General features: G+C 41.0%; 1 protein-coding gene across 1 annotated transcript in view; it reads right to left on the bottom strand.

Annotated features, from left to right (window-relative positions):
* The window catches only part of LOC144094750 (glutamate-gated chloride channel-like), a 118,674-nt gene that overhangs the window by 15,582 nt on the left and 82,564 nt on the right, over window positions 1–20,528 (bottom strand). The window contains exons 2-3 of the mRNA XM_077628661.1: window positions 3,957–4,045; window positions 3,778–3,845 (exon numbers count right to left, since the gene is read on the bottom strand). Coding sequence (XP_077484787.1) covers window positions 3,778–3,845; window positions 3,957–4,045 — 157 coding nt within the window. The remainder of the gene's footprint in view (window positions 1–3,777; window positions 3,846–3,956; window positions 4,046–20,528) is intronic.

A 20,528-nucleotide genomic window follows, 5' to 3' on the forward strand; every position in this document is an offset into this window, starting at 1 on the left:
TGCCAAAATATTCTGAAGTGATCGAAAACACGAACACGTAACATTACCATGCTCACGAATGACCCGAGAAAAGCATGGCTTGCCTGCAATGTTTCGCACTATATGTAAAGAGCATGCGGCTGAGTTGCATGGCAGTAATTTCACTGACGGTTGCGAAGTGTACGAATAATCTGAACTCCGTTAATTCTGCAATCACAGGCTCATCCGATACACAGCTGGTTTTCGAATACGTTTGTGTGCCCAGCTGCCTGGTTCACATCAATGATTCCTCATCATATGCAGTATATATCAGAGAACCGTTGGAAGCGAGTGCCTCCGTTGTGTTTTGCGTGATTTGTTTTGCCTTTTGTGTAGCTGCGCGTGGAGAACTCCAAAATTATCCACTAGTCATGATTTTCATTCTTCTCTTGAAATAAAAGGGTTTCCTAAAGCCCACAATCATGGCCTCTTGATCTCCTGGGAGATTGAGCGGCTGTGCCATAACTCCACAGCAAGCAGCTTTCCAAACGTATTCACAGTACGCATGCGTCACGTACTAAGCACGCTTGGTTTCATGGCTGCATTGCGGAGGGCCTCGTTGGAGGTATGTCGGATTCAAGTGACTCGTTGGAGGTATGTCGACATTCACTCGAACGTTAAGGGTGCTAATAGCCGCTCTGTCATTCGATTATATCGCGTTGGCTGCTATGAGCGAATCGTGCCTGGCACCCCGTAGCTGTTTCTCGTCCCTTCTAGTGCCTCGAGTTTTTGGGAACACGCTCACTCCAGCGAGAGACGAGGGGATTGTCAGCCAGGCGCTCGCAGCTGCATCGAGAACGTCTCGGAGAGCGTTGGCGCGTAACGCAATATGGTGGCATCAAATATTTTGCAGCACAGTCGCGGCGCTTTCCGGGTGTAAATTATTATGCAGGCACGCGTGATGTAAAGGCACGTCGTCATAATGAGTGACCGCTGGCTCAAGCCTGTAACGAAATGTTCGGGCTGTCGGCGGAAAATTGCAAGACGCCCTGCCAGACAAAGTGCGCTGAGACTAGCTGATGAGAATTTGTAAAATATTCTGTTGCAAGGTGCTTTTGCAAGCCTTTTTATTTATAATAGTGTGATTTTGTATGTAGGGCTAGGGAATGGGCCGCAATCCGGTAAATTAATTCTTGTGACGTACCAGCGATGGTTAAAGACCTGCTGAGTTGTACAAAATTTCCCAGGACACAAAGTCCTCTGGACTCGGAACTTTTCTCCAATCGTTTACGTCTTGGTTAATATTTTGAAAGTGCTCCTGGTGTATCATTTCGCACGAGAAAAGATATATTGGCACTCGCGCGGCCGCATCTCGCACACTGCAGTTCTGACAGTTGCTTCTGGTTTATAGGGGATTTAACGTCCCAAAGCGACACAGGCTATGAGGGACGCCGTAGTGAAGGGCTCGGGAAATTTTGACCACCTGGGGTTCTTTTATGTGCACTGACATCGCACAGCACACGGGCCTCTAGAATTTCGCCTCCAACGAAATTCGGCCGCCGCGGCCGGGATCGAACCCGCGTCTTTCGGGCCGGCAGCCGAGCGCCATAACCACTCAGCCACCGCGGCGGCTAAACTTGTGAAATACCTATTCCTTCAGGAAATTTCACTCAGAAACATAACTCGCGTGAACGAAAGGAGCAACATTTCGTTAAATATAAGCTTATAAAAGATTTATACCGATGGCAGCTGCTGAACAGGCCTTTATATTTCTTTATCCTTTTTTCGAAGCCGAATCAAATAAAAGGAGGCTAGCTATACCACCGAATCGAATAATATTAGCGTAATATAAAACCGAACCAGATCCGAATCGAATAGAGATAGAACCGAAGGGAATACGATTTGAAGATTTGTGACTATTTGCTACTCGTGTGAATATTCGAATAAAACAATAATTCATGCGATGCAGGGCAGTGCATTGGTGACACTATATTGCATGGAATTACAATTGTAGATGTCAAGAGACGAAACACTGAATTGCACCAAGGGATACTCAACTTGAAGTCTCTATATTAACTGTTGGACCTTCTTCTATTTTGCATAAGAAAATTACTTTTTGCTACTGAAGACGACAGCCCAGAAACTGACGCCAAATCTCAGTTCACGAGAACGACAAGATTTTTAGCTAGTGCCTCCGAGATTGGCTGAATGCCGGCATGGTTTGCTCAACCGGCTTGAACTATGACGTGTCATGCAAACTCGGAGGTCATATATATGACATTATGAACGCCACCACAGCAATGGACTGTGTTGCGGTGCTGAACGCTTCTGAATGCATAAACAGATCGCGGAAGCATCCTCTGCGAGCCCCTGGGCCGTGCTTTTGACAGTTTCGTCGCAAAACCACGGCGTTTCTTATTCGTCCTTCGTAGCACTCATTCGAAAACAACTTGGGGACTTGGGAACGACGGAGATCTGTCTCGAACACTTTTGAAAACTCAGAATTTTCTTCGTTCACTGATTCTACTTGAAGAGTATTGGAATCGATATTCGAGAATTTTGGATATTCGCACATTCACACATAAAAGTCTTTCTTACAAAGAAAAAAGTGCTCTCTCGTATTCATCGTAGAGTTGGAGTGCGAATTTTTACAGTAGGTTTTTAAATAATAAATAACTAACTTTTTTGTGTCGTGACATAAAAAAAATATATTTTGCTAGGCTTAAAACTTCATTTGCGTGTTCGGAATGGGCAATATTCAAAGAATTGTAATCTTTCAAAATTTTAGAAGCAAACGGGAACCCTTTCATCGCCGGAACAAATGCTAATCCGTGTTTTCTGAACTGTTACGAATGCTAAAAAAAAGTTGAGAGTGTTTTATCGCTTCTTTACAGTAACGACAACCAGCTTGCATTTTCTGTCCTCCACTGTAAATTGTGCGCTCGCTGATTCTCGTGTTTTCAAAAGCTTCTGAAGAATAAAGCATCAATACTGCTGTGACGATACTGATTAAATATCGGCATGTGTTTAAGAGTAAAAAAAATTAAAGCATGAAACCTCCTTTCATCGCAGCTACCATTCCATTCTCCACAATAACGGAGAAACTTTCCAGTGCCAGGGCTCATGAAGGTAAGATAGTCTGAAATAGCGCTCGCCTCTTTTGTGTTTCTATTGCACGCGACAGCCAATAACGAACGACAAAAGTTGTTTTAATATTAGGGCATCATTGTGAAAGGACAGTAGTGAAACTCGTTTTTTTTTAACTCGAAGACCGGCAAATGTACAAAAGGTATTACCTCAGGGAAAATAACGGCGCTGTTTTATTTTGAGGGATGCACGACTTTGTAAGAAGAGCTGTTAAGATAGCACGACTGGTTGTCGCTGCCACTGGGTTGTGCGAGTCTCCTATATAGGGCTGCCTGCTCTCTAAAGCTAGGAGGGTTAAGAAGGAAGGCCCTCAGTATTTTTCTATGGTTTAAAACATTAAAAGTGTCTTATATGTATCGAATGACGTCAGTTTAAGTTACCTTACTTTTTACGAAAGTTGTGAAGGCGTAAAAACTAGGAAATATCAGAAAAGAAAATGTGTTCACCACTGCGGCGGTCGCCACGGAAGAGTACGTTGGCGGTAATGTAAATACGAAAACCAACCTCCCCTGTTGCAAGGTGTTAACAAAATGCACATACAAACATGAATTCCTCTTAAATGGCTGAGGAAAAAAGGTTTAGGTTGCATTGCGCTTTGCCTTTATGCTTCAGGCATCATTAGTAACGTAACATTCTCTGTAAGCACACACGAGAAATGGCTGAAAAACTTACCATGTTTGACGGATTTATCGATCCGAAGCTTCGTATGTATATCTCGCAAGATACATTTGTGGGGACTCCTGTGAAAATGACCAATGCGAAAAAAAATTTAACGAAGCCTTTCAAATAGCCAGTGAGGGTGGCGTAGAAGGTATCTATATCCGCATTATGACAGGAGAAAACGCGCTCACCTAGGTGACTGCTGGGCAAGGCTCTTCGGTCATAGTTCTTGAGGAGCTCGTCGAGAATGTCCAGGTCGTTCGCTCTGGATGGAACTTCCCTGCGAACAATAGATCCAAGATTCGCGCGGTCAATTTGGACTCCTTTTTGGGACCGTTCGACCTCAAAGATATGCCATTGAGTTCATGCGGATCGATTTTGAGGGACGGTGTGGCTTGAAATGCGTTACTTTGTCTGGCATTTTTGTGCTGGGGTTTCTATATATCATACTTTGACCTTCGAGATGACACTTGTTTTTATACGTTTTTGTTTTACCTTAACAAAGGAACAAGATTGTACAGAAATTTTGACTTTCTCGAAGCAATAGATTGGGAAATAAATATTCCGCCGACACAATTTTAGAGTGGATATGCATTTTGAAAGGAACGTTCATAACACGAAGACTTTAGCATCGAAGATCATTGAAGTAAAACAGACATTTTACCGCGCGAGGATTCGGGGGACGCCCATGCATTCTTGTTAAATCGCCAGCCAGAGGAAAGCGTCATCTTTTACAGGACGTTGCAGACACGCCCCGAGTAAACGCCGAAAACATCTAACAGATGTGCAGACCAGTAATGCGGTAACTTCGGTCAGTTAGCAGAACATTAAGGTAGCGAAACGCAGTAAGGTAAGGTTCCAGGTTGATAGAAATGTGCGGAGCTATGACCATAGTACAATGAATGGTCGACGAGTCTTGTAATCGTCTAAACATACTTTTGTGGCATGACCGGTCAAAAGACTGAGTATACCTGCACATCGCAACTTTTTCTTCACTGGTTCAGAGATTCAGAAGTTGTTTCTGAGGAACGTTCAGGAACGCGTATTATCTCTCCTTGACAATTAACAGATATCACGCTGCAAATTAACATGCAGATTGTACTGCGGTGGGGAATGTTTTTGGATAGAAGCAGGAGCCAAAATTTGGCATCTCTTGAGTTACCAGATCAATCTCGACCTTCACCTGGCGAAGTTTATACAGGCATGGGACAACCAGAAATGGAGTACTTAAGTGGAAGTAGGTCTTGCTTTCTCAAATTTTCTTGTTTAGGCGGAAGTCGGTAGTCCCCCTCCTACACAATTGTTATGAGCGGCTCGTGTCTTCAATGCGTACTAGACCATTCCTCTTTTAAAAAGCATGACTACGTGAAACTGAATGCCCTTAAAACTGTTGTAAGCGGCTGCGCTGGCAGGTTAGGCTTCGGGATTTATGTTTGTTACAAACGTTGCATCTTCCCACCGAATATCCATCCCTCTTCAGTTATTACTTGAGAAATAACGGAGCAGGATCTTAACATTGAAGGTTCTTTGCATCTACGAGACAAACCAGACAAGAATACTGCTCACACTCACAAAAGTGCTCTCGCAAACTCAGCTTGAGATTATTAAGACATCTGCACAATCTGTTCCTTTACTACTTTCCGCCGCCGGCATCCACTCCCTTCTTTTACGACATAGTTTAGTTGGCACCAGTTTTAGCTAGACCGCGATGGCAGGGGCGGCTATTCTCTCTCTCTCTCTTTTTTTATCGTGACATATAAATATAAAACTCGGAGAAAAGCACACGCTACCTCAAGCTACGTTGATAACCTACCAGTAATTTCAACTACATTCGAAGAAAAAATTCTTTTTTGCGCTACTCGGAGGAAATAGTAGACGGCAACAATTAAAGCAATAACGACGAAGGGAGGAAATTATTGCGATAATACCGGCATTGCTGAAGAAAAAAATAATTATTTAATTATTTATTTATTTGCATCAGTTGAACAGCTTGCGTTTTATTGCAGTTGCATAGTGGGCATTCAGAACAGTCATTGGAGGCTGTCTTTCTTCTTTGAGCCCTCAATGCCGCTGCTGCTGCCTGTTTTCAAAGATCGAATGCACTCCAAAGGGCACGGGAAGTCCTTTCCTTCATGTTGCCGTCACCGTATATTTTAGCAGCGCATGAGTCCCAAGCAGAATAAACCCATACCTATTTTTATTTGACGACGTCCCCCATGCCAAAAAATTAAAAATATAGCGAGACACAATAAACTCTGAATACGCTCTCTAGAATAATGGCAAAGGAATGCAAATGCTGTCTGCTGCAAACTTCCGAGAAACTTGAAATCATTCAGTTTTATGCTAGGCACGCTATTGGGTTCTGACAAGAGAACAGTAAATGCCTAGCACTGCACTCAGTGTAAGCAATTTCTTCTGCGGCAAATTTTTTCCTGTTGTCCAAGCATGAGTTCCTGAAATTTCGAAATGGTTAGTAGTTTAACAATGTGTGGCAGTCGCGCATCGGTACACGTTTTGCTCCACATAGCTGCGTCAATGTGGCGCCTGAAATTTGCATTTGTAAAACTTTTTGGCTCAAAACGCTTTCGAAGCAACATCGCCTTCGAATCCCTTTACACAAATGAAGTCTCTGCATGTATTTTTTTTTGTCGCGCCTTCTCGACACCTTGCGCCCATGTGGAAAAGCTATTTGGGAATATCTTATTAGCATTGCATTTCGCCATATTCAACCGTTATGTAAAAAAAAAACACAATACATGCTCTTGACTAGAAATGGGTGATAAACCAAGCTCTGTAATGAAAAATTACAGCGCACAGACTCCTTCTACAGCAGGCATAAATAGAGGCCGCTGGCGGCTTTTAGGTATCCGTAGCCGTTCTAAAAATTGCAGCGGTTCTCTGAAATGAGGAAAACATTAAGTTCTTACATCAACAAATAAAAATTCTTTCTCCAAAATGATTTGTAATAGATACTAAATTTATGTTTTGCACAAAATAACTTAATGACGTTTTTGAGTAAGTTGTAGCTAAGGCAGCTTGTTATAAAATCAGCGCGACGCTCAATTCAATGAACCCAGTTACTTCAAGAAAAAACGGTTTCTGAACAATATACACGTATATGATATTTTTCAACTATAAGTTATGTACGAAGCATAAGAGTCTACTTTAATCTGCCTTGATAGATTGCGAAAAAAGGCTTTGATGCGCTCTAACATGCAAAGATTGATTCAGGCACGTTTAACCTGCTTGGTTGCATAGCCATGCAGGCGCTGTTAACGCGATGAGGAGCCATGCTGAAGTATGATGAAAAGCGCATTTCCAAGCTGCTAAGCGATTAAAACGGAATGCTTAGGTACGAATCAGTGAAGGAGACGCTATATCTTTTTTTTTTTTTTGCTCCCGGAACAACTGCCAGAAATGTTCAGAATGATTAACTGGGAAGAAGAAAGGATAGAAACTAAATTGAGAACATTAACGACTTCAGCTTTGACTGATGACATTATATTGAAAATAAATCACACAATAAAGTGATGAATTTTTCACCTATATAACCAATGTAAAGAGCTGAGAATTTTTACAACGAATTAACAAACCTATACTACTATCGAATGTGGAGGAAAGTTATGGAGCATATATTTCGCCAACAGTCCTGGCAGGTAAGAATCATGAGAGAAAAATTAGAACATGCCTGTTTTAAACATCAGACACTCCCAAGCCGTGGAAAACCTAAAACTATACTTAATTAAATTCCATACTATTATTTTTTTTTCACCACCAATTGCCCAAGTAGCCAGTTTTTGCGGCTTCCAAAGAGACAAAAGAAGTGATCGAAGACAACAAAGCAAGTAATGAAGACGAACCTAATAGGTGGAACGCTAAGTTAGGACGAGAGAATCAAGAATCACTGGTCAAGCGAGTGTTCATAATGCGCTTGAAATTAAGTAGAAGAGCGGAAATGAGGTAAGAGATAATAATAATAGTTTTATTTAAATCACCGTACGTTGATGTAACATATACTAACTGTCGTCTTATCACATTGCCACAAAGGAGCACTAAAGACTACTGGAGCAATTCAGGGTTGAAGAGTAATACATACCGCTGGAGGCCATCGCTTTTAAGTGGGCCTAACACGGCTTGCGTCAATTACGACGTAACCGTGTTCCTTTTCATAAAACCGGAAGTAAATACTTATTGAGAAAAAGATCCAACAACAATTCCAAGGGCGTAGAAAGACTGGTATTCTTTTAGAGGTGATCAGTTAATATTTTTAAGCCGGTGTTCACGAGGCTCTCTTCATAAGCTCTGTCGACGCTCCAAGCGGTCGTTTTCGAGTAAAAAGACACACACTAGGCGTCACTATTCGGATCAGTCAATTGTTTGCAGTTACGCTAGTTGTTACAGCTTGTGTTATGAGCGTATTGTTTACTTATAAAGAATCATTGGAGAAAAATAATTGAACAGCGACCTCGGCGTCATGTGGAACAAAAACACTGTCGAATTATTTTAAATACACAAGTCTGATAGAACTCTATGAGAACCTCGTTTGTGTGTGTTTAAGTGCGCCAGTGCTTTGTTTGCAAGTGTTTTGCTTTATTTTTTCTCATCTTCACCCGGAGTAGCCTGCCAGCATTCATTGAGGTGTGGCTCCTCTTCTTACCACTAACGCTGCTCCTCGGTAATCAAAATCTAACTGAATAAAGAACTTTATTACAAGTAAAGAAGCGTTTGTATTGAATTACTGCTCGAGCAAATTTCTGCCATAATATTTATGAGCAGAGTGGTCTTTTTGATCAAATTGCAGAAAATTAAAAGTCGTTGAAAAAAAAAAACACCCGTGTCAGGAATTAATATCAGCGGCTCCATGCATGATTTACTGCTTGTCAATTTCTCTAAGAACTGTCAAAACCTAAAGTTCATAGAACTGCTAAGAAATTTGTGGGAAAGCTTATGCATACATTTTGTTTTTTACATTGGAGATTTTTGAGTTTCTAACGTCTTTTATTTGTGCTGCCAAAGAGCAGAAGAAACGAGAGATGCCAAGTAAAGCGACTTTTTTTAATGAAAGTAAAATTTATTGAATGAATTGAGCATCCACACATTTTGCTCTTGCTTGCAGAGATTTCTATTGTCTCCAGCCAATAAGAATTCATGAACGCTTACGTAACTGCTGTTAATATGCCGGCGCACTGAAAGGAAGTGTAAGAATCTCTAAATTGGGAGCTCGTACATTACTGTGATTGCGAACTCTGGGGCATCGCGGTTGGGAATCCCGTCAGTTTAATTTCGGTTCGACCGCAAGCTCACAATTGCCGTGCTCATGACCTGAGCAGTGAGACTACCGGAGAGTGCTCCCACTTTCTTGCGAAGGCCTGATTTCGTTTTTGTAACGAGCATAAAACAAAATATTCCAAAGCAATCTGCAGGTTCTCTTATCGCCATCGCCTTATAAGGTAAACGCATTATTCTTACGTTGTTCATTACGAAAAAGATGTGTATCGAATTTTAATTGAATTGCTAGATGCTGGTTCTAATCTGATACTACATCACCCGACCTTCTCTCTGGCTACCTTTTGTGGATCTCGTCGTATTGACATTAATGCTGACGCAAACGAAGTTTAAGGTGCCTCGATTTATGCGGTATCTCTTGTGTATGAAGGTGCTGAATTTAGAGGCCTGTTTTTTTCCTTCACGAGAGAGAATGGGAAAATGCTTGAATTGCTAATCCAGAAAAAAGAACGAACTTGTCTTGCAGTGAACAAAAAAATTAGCAAATGAATGCAGTCAACGAAATAAGTACGGAATCACAAGAGCAAAAAATATATATTCAGTGCAGGTATGACCGCACATAAATTATCTTTTGGATTTTAATTCAAGCCATGGCAAAAGTGAACAACCTAATTGCATAAGTATGCTTGTTAGAAACACAGCATTACCTCGTTAATGTATATAGACAAAGCTTGGGTGAGAGTACTTGAAAATTCTTTATCTGCAATTTAATTCCATCGTTTTTGTCCGCCGAACCAGCCAGCAGGTAAAGAGGGTAGCGATGGCTTGACATCACTAGAGCCAAATGGGATTGGAAAAGATAATAATAAATAAGAGGAATAATATTGTTATGAGTGCTTCTAAATGTTCTTCTAACTGCTGCTTCTAAATGTCTATTATGGCTATGTCGGAAGCTTTGTTGAAATTTTGTTTTGCAAATCAGATCATGTACTTTGGTAAGAATAAGGATGGTCACGTTTTGTTCGACATATATCTGAGTTATATGGCTCGCTTATAGCCTTTACGGCAGTTTCTTTGTTGCTTTTCTTTTTTCCTTCGTATTGCCTGCGTATTGCCAGCTCAGGGGTTTAAGAAAGTAAAAAGCAGTTGCAGTGGAGGACACCCATATTTTTCTGTCGTTTCGTCTGTATTTTTATTTTTAATCAACCACTACACCGAAAACCCACTATAGACTGCAGCGATTATATCAAAGAACTAATGGATTGCGAGCTGAAAATATTTTAACTTCCTCTAACAACGGCTGTATGCTCGAGGCCAGGATGAGAAAAAGCAGAGCAACGATGGAAAGCAGGGGATTTAGACGTAGTCTCTCATCTTTTTCGCATCTGCGCATTTCATAAATTCTTGAAATACGTGTCCATTGTACACGTGGCATAAATACTTGATATGAACGCCTAGCTAAATGTTCAGCTTTTAGATTTCTCGAAAGGTTTCAATAAAGTACTACATGCAAAGTTATTTCGCAAGTCGGACTGCATCGGTTTTCCCTCTTGTACTCTGCATTGGATTAGTGCCTGCCTTAGAGATAGGCAGCCGTTTTTTGTAATTCTGGGCTGCTCCTCAAAAATGCTGCCCGTGACAGCTGGTGCGTCCCAAGGCAGAGTCTGGGGGCCGCTGTTGTTTTCAATCTATATCAATGATTTGGTTAAATTCGATCATTGTGATGTTTCTATACGATTGTTTTGTGGACGATTGCGCGATTTGTAAGGAAATTACAGCGCCAAATGATCATACAGTATTACAAGGAAACCTGGAGGGTATTGATGAGAGGCGTACGCACTGAGGAATGGAAATTAGTAGCAAGAAAACAGCTCTGCTGCGAGTTACTAGGAAGAAAGCAATCAGAACCTTTTGTCTTTGACTTAGCAACGATACTCTAATAGAAGTCGACGTGCGTAAATTACTTGTCCCCCCTACTAATTAAGCTAACCTGGACTCCTTAAATATCCGCCTTTTGCTCTTAATCTCTTAGAAAGCTTTGGCCCTTAAAGAGAAAATTTATAGGTGCACCTCCTCAAGCTGTGCTTTTAGCCTGTAGTGCGTGCGTTAGAGCAAAGCTTGACATGATTCCATCGTATGGGATTCACACAGTAGGAAATATACATTGCAGCCATTTACACCTCTTTGACGTTGACTGCCTCTGATTGTATCTGCTACTTCCTTCCTCTATATATATATATATATATATATATATATTGTTCACTTTCCGCTTAATAAAATTAGTTGTAAGTCAGCGCTCGTGTCGTCGGTTCTTCCCTTGGTCCCTGTCCTGTGTGCGCTGTTTTTCTAGAATGTCTAGAATGTCGTCGAAAATTCAGTCGACTTGTTTTTTAGTACAACGGCCTCTCAGGTGAGATGAAGCTAAACCTGCCAAATTTTTTAAAGCAGAATTTTAGCAGAAATGCAAGACGCACATATCCTCACCCCTGAATTTTATTTTAACGAGAACAAACACTTTCAAACTCAGTTTTTTTCTCCAGAACTATCAGTGAGTGGAATTCCTTGCCTTCGCATACTTTCGCAGCAAGCCACGATGTCCAAAAATTGTAGCGTCAACTCTTGTGTTGTTCAGTGCATGTCACTCGCTACAAAACTTCCTTCCGTTTTCTTTCTTTCCCTCCTTCTTTATTAATTTTTTTTGCAATTCGTTTTTATGCTGCCATATGCTTGTTACGAGTGAAAATATATTTTGTCACAGATACCCCTCCTTCATGTACCATCTATGTGTATGGTCTGCAGTATCGTAAAATAAATAAATAAATATAATAAATATGTTTACACATTGTGGTAATAATTACAGGAAAGCATTAAAGACAATGTTGAAATGAAACAAAACAAAATGACGCTCACATTTCCAATCGTTTACTCAGAAATAGGCCGAACGAACTCTTTCTTGAGATAATCTGTATGGTATGAATGGCGATCATTAACCCAACACTTCCATCAACGAAACATTTATAGCATAGGTGTTCATATGCTTTGCAACAGCTCTTATTTCGACCGCAGTGGTGGCCTAGTGGTTTGAGCAACCACCTCTCATGCGGCAGATGCAGGGTTAAATCCCCAGTGCCGCCGGATACCCACCGGTGCTACAATGTTTACAACCTTTTCCTGCCTGGTGCTCGGCTTCTTTAGTTGAAATTATTGGGAAATGGATGTTTGATCCCCCTTGTGAAATGAAAACTAGCTTGTGCCATGGGGATTTTTAGTCTAAAATATCTTTTTGCCATAAAAAAATTATTATCATCATCATCATCATCTTATTTCAAAGTTAAAGAGGCCGAAACATGCTGACAACAGCGACAGGAGTCGAAAGAAACATTGGAGACAATGATATGCGCAAAGAATACAAAAGGGCAGAGCGGAGGCTTGAATGCATGCTTTACAAAGATAAAGACAAGAGCGAAGCTAGAGCCGAGGAGGAAGAAAGCTTATACGGTCAACCTGCTAACCGCTGCTCCGCTGTATGCACCCTGTGCGCCCTATGGCACTGTCGAAAAAGGACTGGAGACACCCAGCGAAAAGAGCCAGACCTGTACTTTCAGGTTCAAATTGAGTGCATTCTCTGGCTATCGCCCTTGTATCAAGACAATTAGATGATCGTTAGCTTCGATGATCGCCGGCCTTATAAAGGCTTTTTTTAAGGTCTTCCACAACAGAAAAGAGGATCGAGAAGGCGGAGAAGAGGAAATGTACAGCCGGGATCAGTGAAGAGAGTAAACAGTCGAGGAATAGAATACATTCACGCGTGACCCACCTGTGCTATGCTTTCACTGGTGTGGAGACGTGGCAAAATTAGTAAATGTGCGATTATTACTCAGCATACTAACTAGCACAGCACGTACGGCTGCCGCTTACTTTAGAATATCTTTCTCAGTGATCAGCCTTTATAACCATTATAGTGCTTTTATGTGTGCTGGGCGCAGCGAAAATAAAATAATTCTAATGCGCTAAATTTTATTGCGATAAAACAAGCTTTATACGTTAGTCGCTTTCGCTTTCTTGTACGTGATCGAGTCCTAGTTCTGGATAATGCCAGACTGTTCCTCTGCAGCTGGTGACAATTCCGACTGGCTAAATTACGCAGCAAGATTTGATGAATTCTGCTGCAAAAGAGCTGAAACTCTGTCAGCTCGCAGAGATGATATTTTATAGAGTTTATATCCAAGAACAGACTTGAAACCTTGTTGTTGTGAGGTTTGTGCACCCCTGAATTCAAATGAACAAGCACGGAGGGAGGAAACTTGTAGTTCTGAAGCTATACAATGCTTTCGCTCCTAACGCTCGCGCAAAGCACAAAATGCGATCGAATCACGGAAAAAAAGGAAACAAAGCCAACCAGTCTGTGCTTGCCACCAGAAAGAAGCGTTGGGCGCTTTGGCATGCTACCAAAAGGTAAATTATCTTTATTATATATGCTAAAAATTTATCTCAGTGCTGTCTGTAAAAAAAAAGAATTGATAGGCTTGCAGAAAGTAGAAAGCCGCAAGGCACGCTTCTGCTATGGCTGGGCAGGCAAAGCAAATCCTGTATGAATATTTTGCGTCGAAATACTTCACATTAGAGCTGTGTTTGACTAAGCGCTACAAAATGACCTTTTGTTTTAGAGAATGAGTAGAAAACGCTGGCTGCTGAAGGGCGGGTCTCAACAAAAAAGTGTCGGAATTCTTCCACAAGACTTAACTTCATTTTGCTTCTTCTGAGAACAGTCGTATTGCGCGTTTTTCGCTCTACTAGTTATTGAAGCCTGGCCTCGACGACTGAAGAATGGAACGTACTTTGTCAGTGCGCTTTTATGCATATATTATTTTTGCCTGGCTTCCAGCTGTAAATGAGGATGGTGAAGTGAAGGCCGTTTTCGTTAACCTTGAAACATTGTTATTGCAAGGGTCTAAAAAAACTCCTATTTCGTATATTTTCTTCCGAAAACGAGATGAAAAGACATCAAAATACTAGCAAAATAAGAAGCACATCATAGCGTAGCTTACAGCATAGTTACGTTTCTTCGACGTTCGTGATCAGTGTTAGTGCGATTGAAAGGACTCTGAAAGAGTAATTAGACGATAAAAAACAAGTTTATTTTCTTGGCACCCAATTCTTGTGAAGACATTAAACCGCAAGACAGGTGAGAATTGTTCTTCAAGGTAACTTTTGAAAAACGCTATCTTTCATTTCACTTTGTCATACTGCCTGCTATCCATTATTTCCGCTGCCTCAGCTCAGGTGCCTCCGCCGCAGTGATGGCAGATGCTGGGGTTAGCAAAAATCTTTTAACTTCCATTTTTATTATTATTTTTTAATAAACATTTAATACCATTTTTACTCAAGCAGGTATTCCGCGCAGACGTTAGGTGAACCCTCCCTGCCTCCAAGTCTCCCCTACAGCCCACGCTAAACAATGAAAAACGGGAAATGAGAAAAGCAATTGACTGCACTTCATCAACAAGAGGACCCGGATTTGTAGAGCAAAACAAAAGTGATAATAAGTTTTGCGGTTTTCAGTAGCAAGAAATCAGCAGCTCACAAATGGAAGAAACTGACAATAAAAATAAAATTTAAATGAACTAGGGCTGCTCATTTATCATATAAGGAATAGAAGGCGTGAATATGTGTTTCTTAACTAAATACAAAGAGCTGTTTTTTTATGTGGGGCGGAGGCGGAGGTTATAGGATTCCATTTACTTTACTGCGGTGAAGCGCAATTTCACTTTCAATTTCACTTTGCTCTTTGAAATCACTGTCAGCAGAAATTGTCTTCGTAGATTTTATTCTTGCTTGCATTCGCGCTTTCCGCCTCGGCACGCGTTAAGGCCTGCTGAGGAGAGGTTTAGCACTGGACGAAAATGAATGAGCGATCAAACTTCCGCAGAGCGGCGCGAGTTCAAGCGTGAAGTTTCTTCTCGTCATTCATTTTGATTCATTTTAACTGTTGCCTTAAGATGGATTCGCAGGGGCCGAGAGAAAAAAAGTACTAAACGTAGTGCGCAACGGAGGCGATAAGCTATGGGTGCGGCAGTAAAAGAAAATCATTTTTTGGAAGAATTATAACTACTGTTTAGCGTTTCAACGACGTTGGCTGCGTCGTTTCCGCGGGGACGCAACCGCTGCAGTTTTTGCGCTATCAACGTCACAGCAGGGAGTTCCGCGAACCGTGAAATTTGAGTCTAAATGAAAGCAATGCATCATGTGAAACTTCAAAAATTCTGAAAGAGCGAACGTATTTTGGTATTTTCGGGTTGCTGCAGAAAAAATTGAGGTAAGACCACACATCACGCGCCGCTTCGTTCACCTAGTAAAAACAGTAAAACTAAGTGATGTTGCACAATAAAAGGCTCGTAGAGTCGGGTACATTTGGCGTTGAGCTGTGATAAATTGCTGGAACCAGCGGCTGGGAAAGGCTCATAACATTGTCGGCGGTTTGATGCTGTGCGACTGCAAAAATGAATGCAAACAAAAAAGGCTGTTGTACCTGGGCGTAAAAGCAATAAGGGGGATGAGACAATAAGTATCCTTCATTATATGCCGACCTGACTGGACTGAATGAGCAGTTCTTCCAGACGCATCACCTACGCACAAAGCGCTGCAGACGATGACTGAATCAAGCGTTACTTGGTGCAGTGGTATTTGCATTACACAGCGCTGCCTTTCGTTTTGAGTTCTGCTTAGCGCTCGTTCTCTAAGATAACCTTCATAAATAGAACAGTATAGAAAAAATTAAAGGACAGCATCTTTGGCTTTATTGCGCAGACTTAAAGACAAACACGTGCTTCATCTCTGCTATAATAGTTCTTTTTACCATATCCTAGAAAGTAGACTTCGGAATCTCAGCACTATTTCTTGCAGCATCGCAGCCGCCCTGAACAAGCTTCATAACTTTCAGGAAATTCAAAGAATCTCCGTTGTGAGCAACATATATTACGTATTCTTAAATACAAAGTAGCGAAAGTGGACTTCGCAAGTAAACAAAAAGAGTTACAAGAAGCGTTTGCAGTGCAACTTGGTATTGTTTTAGTACAAAATTCGTGGCTTTCACCAAAATGTTGGCTCGTAAGCTTTTGAAGCAAGATTTTAACGTACATCGCAGAATAAAGCAAAAACAGGTGGCTTTGTCTCAATTCTTTAATTTTTCGGTAATTTCAAGTAAATTTCGTAGCCACTATGAGCCAAACTTGCCTTGTTTGAGCCGGCTACGAACTGAATAGTAGACGATTAAGCATTTTTTTGTTTCTGTTTACTTTTTAAGGATATTTTCGCCGGCTTGAGTTTGTAAGCCATGGTGCAATGGCGCAAGGCCTTGCATAATTATATTGAGGAGATGTCACTTTGCGCTTATAGTTATTTTTTATTCATTATCGTTAGTAGCACATACATCTTTCTTTTATTACTGCGCCTCTTCAGACAAGAGATTATTAATTTGCCGCGGACACTTCGAATGAAATTTGTATTACTATCCGTAAGAATCAGTCGTAACAACGAAATGCAGTATTGTTTTTGGTGTGAATATAACCATAACGATTACTTTTTCTAGAGCGTCCACGACGGGAAGTTTTGTACGAAAAAACTTGAAATTTCTTCGCCTCACTATAATCTTTAGTCGCCTTGCAGATGGAAACTATCACATTTATTATAGTGCCTACGGTTATAAAGTTTTGTATAAATAAATTGGGAGTTATTGCATTAGCTCACAATTTTCTTTTCTGACATGATGGAATAATTATCTTTCTTGCTGAGAACCAAGCCACAAGAGTAAATTTTCATAATAAAGAGCGGAAACCGATTTAAATATAGTATCATGCCTATTTAAAAATTCCCCAGCATAATTACCTCTCCAAAGCGAACATCTTGGAAATATAATGTAAATTTAAACGATTCGTGTGTAGCGAAGAACATCACGAGCGCTGTCGTTGTCTCAAAGCAGTACCGATACTTTTGGCTTTGATTCTAAACGCGGTTTGTTGTTGACAGTACTGTGTGATAGCTAGTCGTGATATACAACGAGTAAGCTGATAAATAAGATATAACGACTTCTTAGAGCTCTGACAAAAAGTTACCGCCAACAATAAAATAACCGAGGCATAGGTTCATTACAACATGACCACGCATACAAAGGCGATCGGACTTCGCCATTCTGGGCTCATAAATTCAAGTCCGATGATTCGAATTAGAACGCGCGTCGGCAGCAGGTGATTGGGCCATGTGAGTGGAGCCGGTGGACGAGTCGTGCGAAAACACTGCAATTCAAATTTTGACGGCAGATAACTCAGCTTCTAACAAACGCCTTCAGAGAGAGACAGAGATATCTTTATTGATTCTGTGCTATTATCGCAGCTTGAGATCTTGCTTGGTCCCTATTCTTCTAATGCAGCGGGTGTGCCCTAAGTGGTGCGTGTTACTAGCTGCTCGTTAAAAAAAGTTTTTGCGATGTCCTTTAAATCCCAGGCATACATTAATTTTATTGTAGAGGGCCTTTCAGAGCCACTTTAACAGCCTCGCCTTATTCTGTTGGTGTCAGGAAGAGTATATTTAGAGGGAGAATAAATCAATGTTTTTGAGTAGGCAACAACGTTATCTTTTGCACTATTTGTTCGACGAGCCAGCCACAGAACCGTGATACTGTATATGCACAGAATTTTCTCAATGAGCTTGCGCACTTTGATGATGCCGATATTTCTAACTCCTCTTTTGAGTGGTTCCAGTAATATGAGGCTACCTATAAGGACTGCTCCTTTTCTGAATGTATCAACTTATTTTTCCCTCGCCGCTTTTTTATTGTAAAAACCCTTGACACCTCTTCGGTGCGATCTATGAAAGTGGTCTGTGGAGCAAGGTGGGCATTATGTGAGGAATATAGTTTAGTGATAACACGATTAAACAGTTGAAATAAGAACTCAGCTTATTATACAAAGCAGTCGGGCTAAAAATTATATTACGAAATTGAAGGCCGTCAACATCGAAGTTGAGTGCAATTTCTGAATTTTCTTAATCGGCATTGTGTTTCGAAATACCGGGGGTCTGAAATACGTTTCCCAGAGCTCATTAAGTATGTTTCCCGTGAAGGCTAGTGTTCGTATGCTTCTATAACCGTCGTGGAGTTCACGATAACTTCTTCTGCATCATAAAATACACGAACGCTTGTATTTTTTACATCAAAAATTTGAACGACGTCATATTTTTAATGGCAATGCGGCAAAGCCAACTCCACAATGTTTCAAATGCGAACTAGTGAGGCGCAATGTTTCTAAGCACAACGCTTAAGCAGAAACTTTTATTGCTCAGCTGACTTTCGCAGTGGACGGCCTTAAGTCCCGTTCGCTGCTTCGTAGGTCGTCGTTGGATCACGCCATTTGTTCATGCTGTGCGGCCACAACTACTGGGTCACAAGATGAAGCCATGGGTCAGATTGTATTCTGATGTCTAAGGAGAAGGGCCTCGCAATAAATATATCCCACGGCTTTATTTGTGATCTGGTATTTGTGGCCGAAAAGCGTGGATAAATAACAAGACCCACAGGTGACCCAAGATGCGGTGAGCCCTAGAAATCTTGTGCCCTAGAACTTAGCATTGAAAACTTTATTTATTTTCACGTTAACAATGGTCTTTAAATTCAAGAAGTATAAAATGTGCGCTTTGCTTCAAAATCCGTTGGTCTCAAAAGACCATGCACGCGTGTATCTAACTGTTTTTATAATAAAAATCGGCAGTGAACACAAAAAAATCGGCTTGTATGTTATTAAACTGTTGTTTTGTCTTTCTATTAATTATACTGATTTCAGTGACATAAATTTAATGATTTACATTTATCATTAAATTTCAATTATAATAATAATTAATTATTGAAATTGAATTCATGAAGAAAGGTGTAGACTGACGCTATTTTCGACTGTCACACGCATTAGATTCCGCGTAACCGTGTAGAGTTCGCAGTAGTGGATGCGCTACAAAACATGTGTTCAACTCTTCTCTCACTCAGTAAGTCGGTCGTTGACTATGCAAATTCATATCGCTAAGTCTGTGATCATGTAACTGCCATTCTTAACTTATATTGGGCATCAGTGAGGTAATATTTATATTAAGCGTGCGTTAGAAAATATTAGAAGTATTTTTGTGCTACCACTTCACATAAAGCTTTAGCGTATGTAACATTTGTTTCAACTAAAATTGAATACGCTTTTCAGAGTGGGAGGCTAGCTCAGGTAATCTAATGAAATGACTTGATGCTATTCATGAAAATACTGAAAGTTTCATTCGGCACGAATCGAACCCAACGGCTAGTATAGGGCACATGAAAAATGTTATTTTCTTTCCTCGTATAGCTTGCCGCAAGCTATTTCCGCTCCCCATAGCTTGGAAAATGCACATCCAAAAAAACACAGTTTTCCCACTGAGCTCATTCGTCGACCATGACACGTTAAATCGCAGACAGTTCATCCCCACTCAGGTCTGCTTTAATGTGCTGAAAAGCTCGTTCCTAGCCATGCCTTCTAAAGATTTCGCAACTTTGAAAGCTTTTTCCTGGTCTTAGGACCGTAATTCAGGAACGCCAATATTTCTGTGGCGCAACATTTACCTTTGTCTATTCAGATTATTGTTGTGAAAAACCTTGCTCATTCTTCTACAACCATGCTTCCTTCACTCAGTTGCAATGTGCAGCTGTATAGTTGTGCTGACCTGAGCCGCCGTAGTGGCTGAGTGGTTATGGCGCTCGGCTGCTGGCCCGAAAGACGCGGGTTCGATCCCGGCCACGGAGGTCGAATTTCGATGGAGGCGAAATTCTAGAGGCCAGTGTGCTGTGCGATGTCAGTGCACGCTAAAGAACCCCAGGTGGTCTAAATTTCCGGAGTCCTTCACTACGGCGTCTCTCAAAGCCTGAGTCGCTTTGGGACGTTAAACCCCCATAAACCAACCAGTTGTGCTGACCTTCCCTTCTGCAGCGTCTAGCGGCTCTCAGGGTGTGGTATAAAAGTAAACAATTAAATAAGCTGTATCTGTTCGCAGGATTCTTTAAACGTCCCGAAGTCGCTAGCATTAAACCTTTAATGCTTTCAGTGTATATATACCTTCTATAGCGTTTTTGTTTTTCGAATGAAATTCCCCTGCTCTTATGCCCAAGTAGCGATGGATGTGCTGAATAAGTAAAAAGTAAAACATAAAAGTTATTTCTGTAAAACAAAAACACTGCAATCTCGTTATTTTATGTTTCAGGGTTCAGAAACGAAGTTTGTAGTTTTATTTAGGCGATTCGCTTTATTTTTTTTTATCTTAATGCGAGCTGTGACACGAAAATACACTCTGACTTACTAAAAGCCTGCAATCGTGTTTTTTTTTTCATTGGTCATTTGTGAGAGCGCAAACTCTTTACGGCGGAAGTACCATAGCAGCTCCACACACGTAGTGACAGGGGGACATTTGAATCAAAGCACTCACAGTCTATCAGTCATTTTTAAGCCCTCTAGAAGACGATTGGCCACGCGCCAGTG

The sequence above is a fragment of the Amblyomma americanum genome, chromosome 6 (assembly GCF_052857255.1).
Source record: "Amblyomma americanum isolate KBUSLIRL-KWMA chromosome 6, ASM5285725v1, whole genome shotgun sequence".
NCBI classification, from domain to species: Eukaryota; Metazoa; Arthropoda; class Arachnida; order Ixodida; family Ixodidae; genus Amblyomma; species Amblyomma americanum.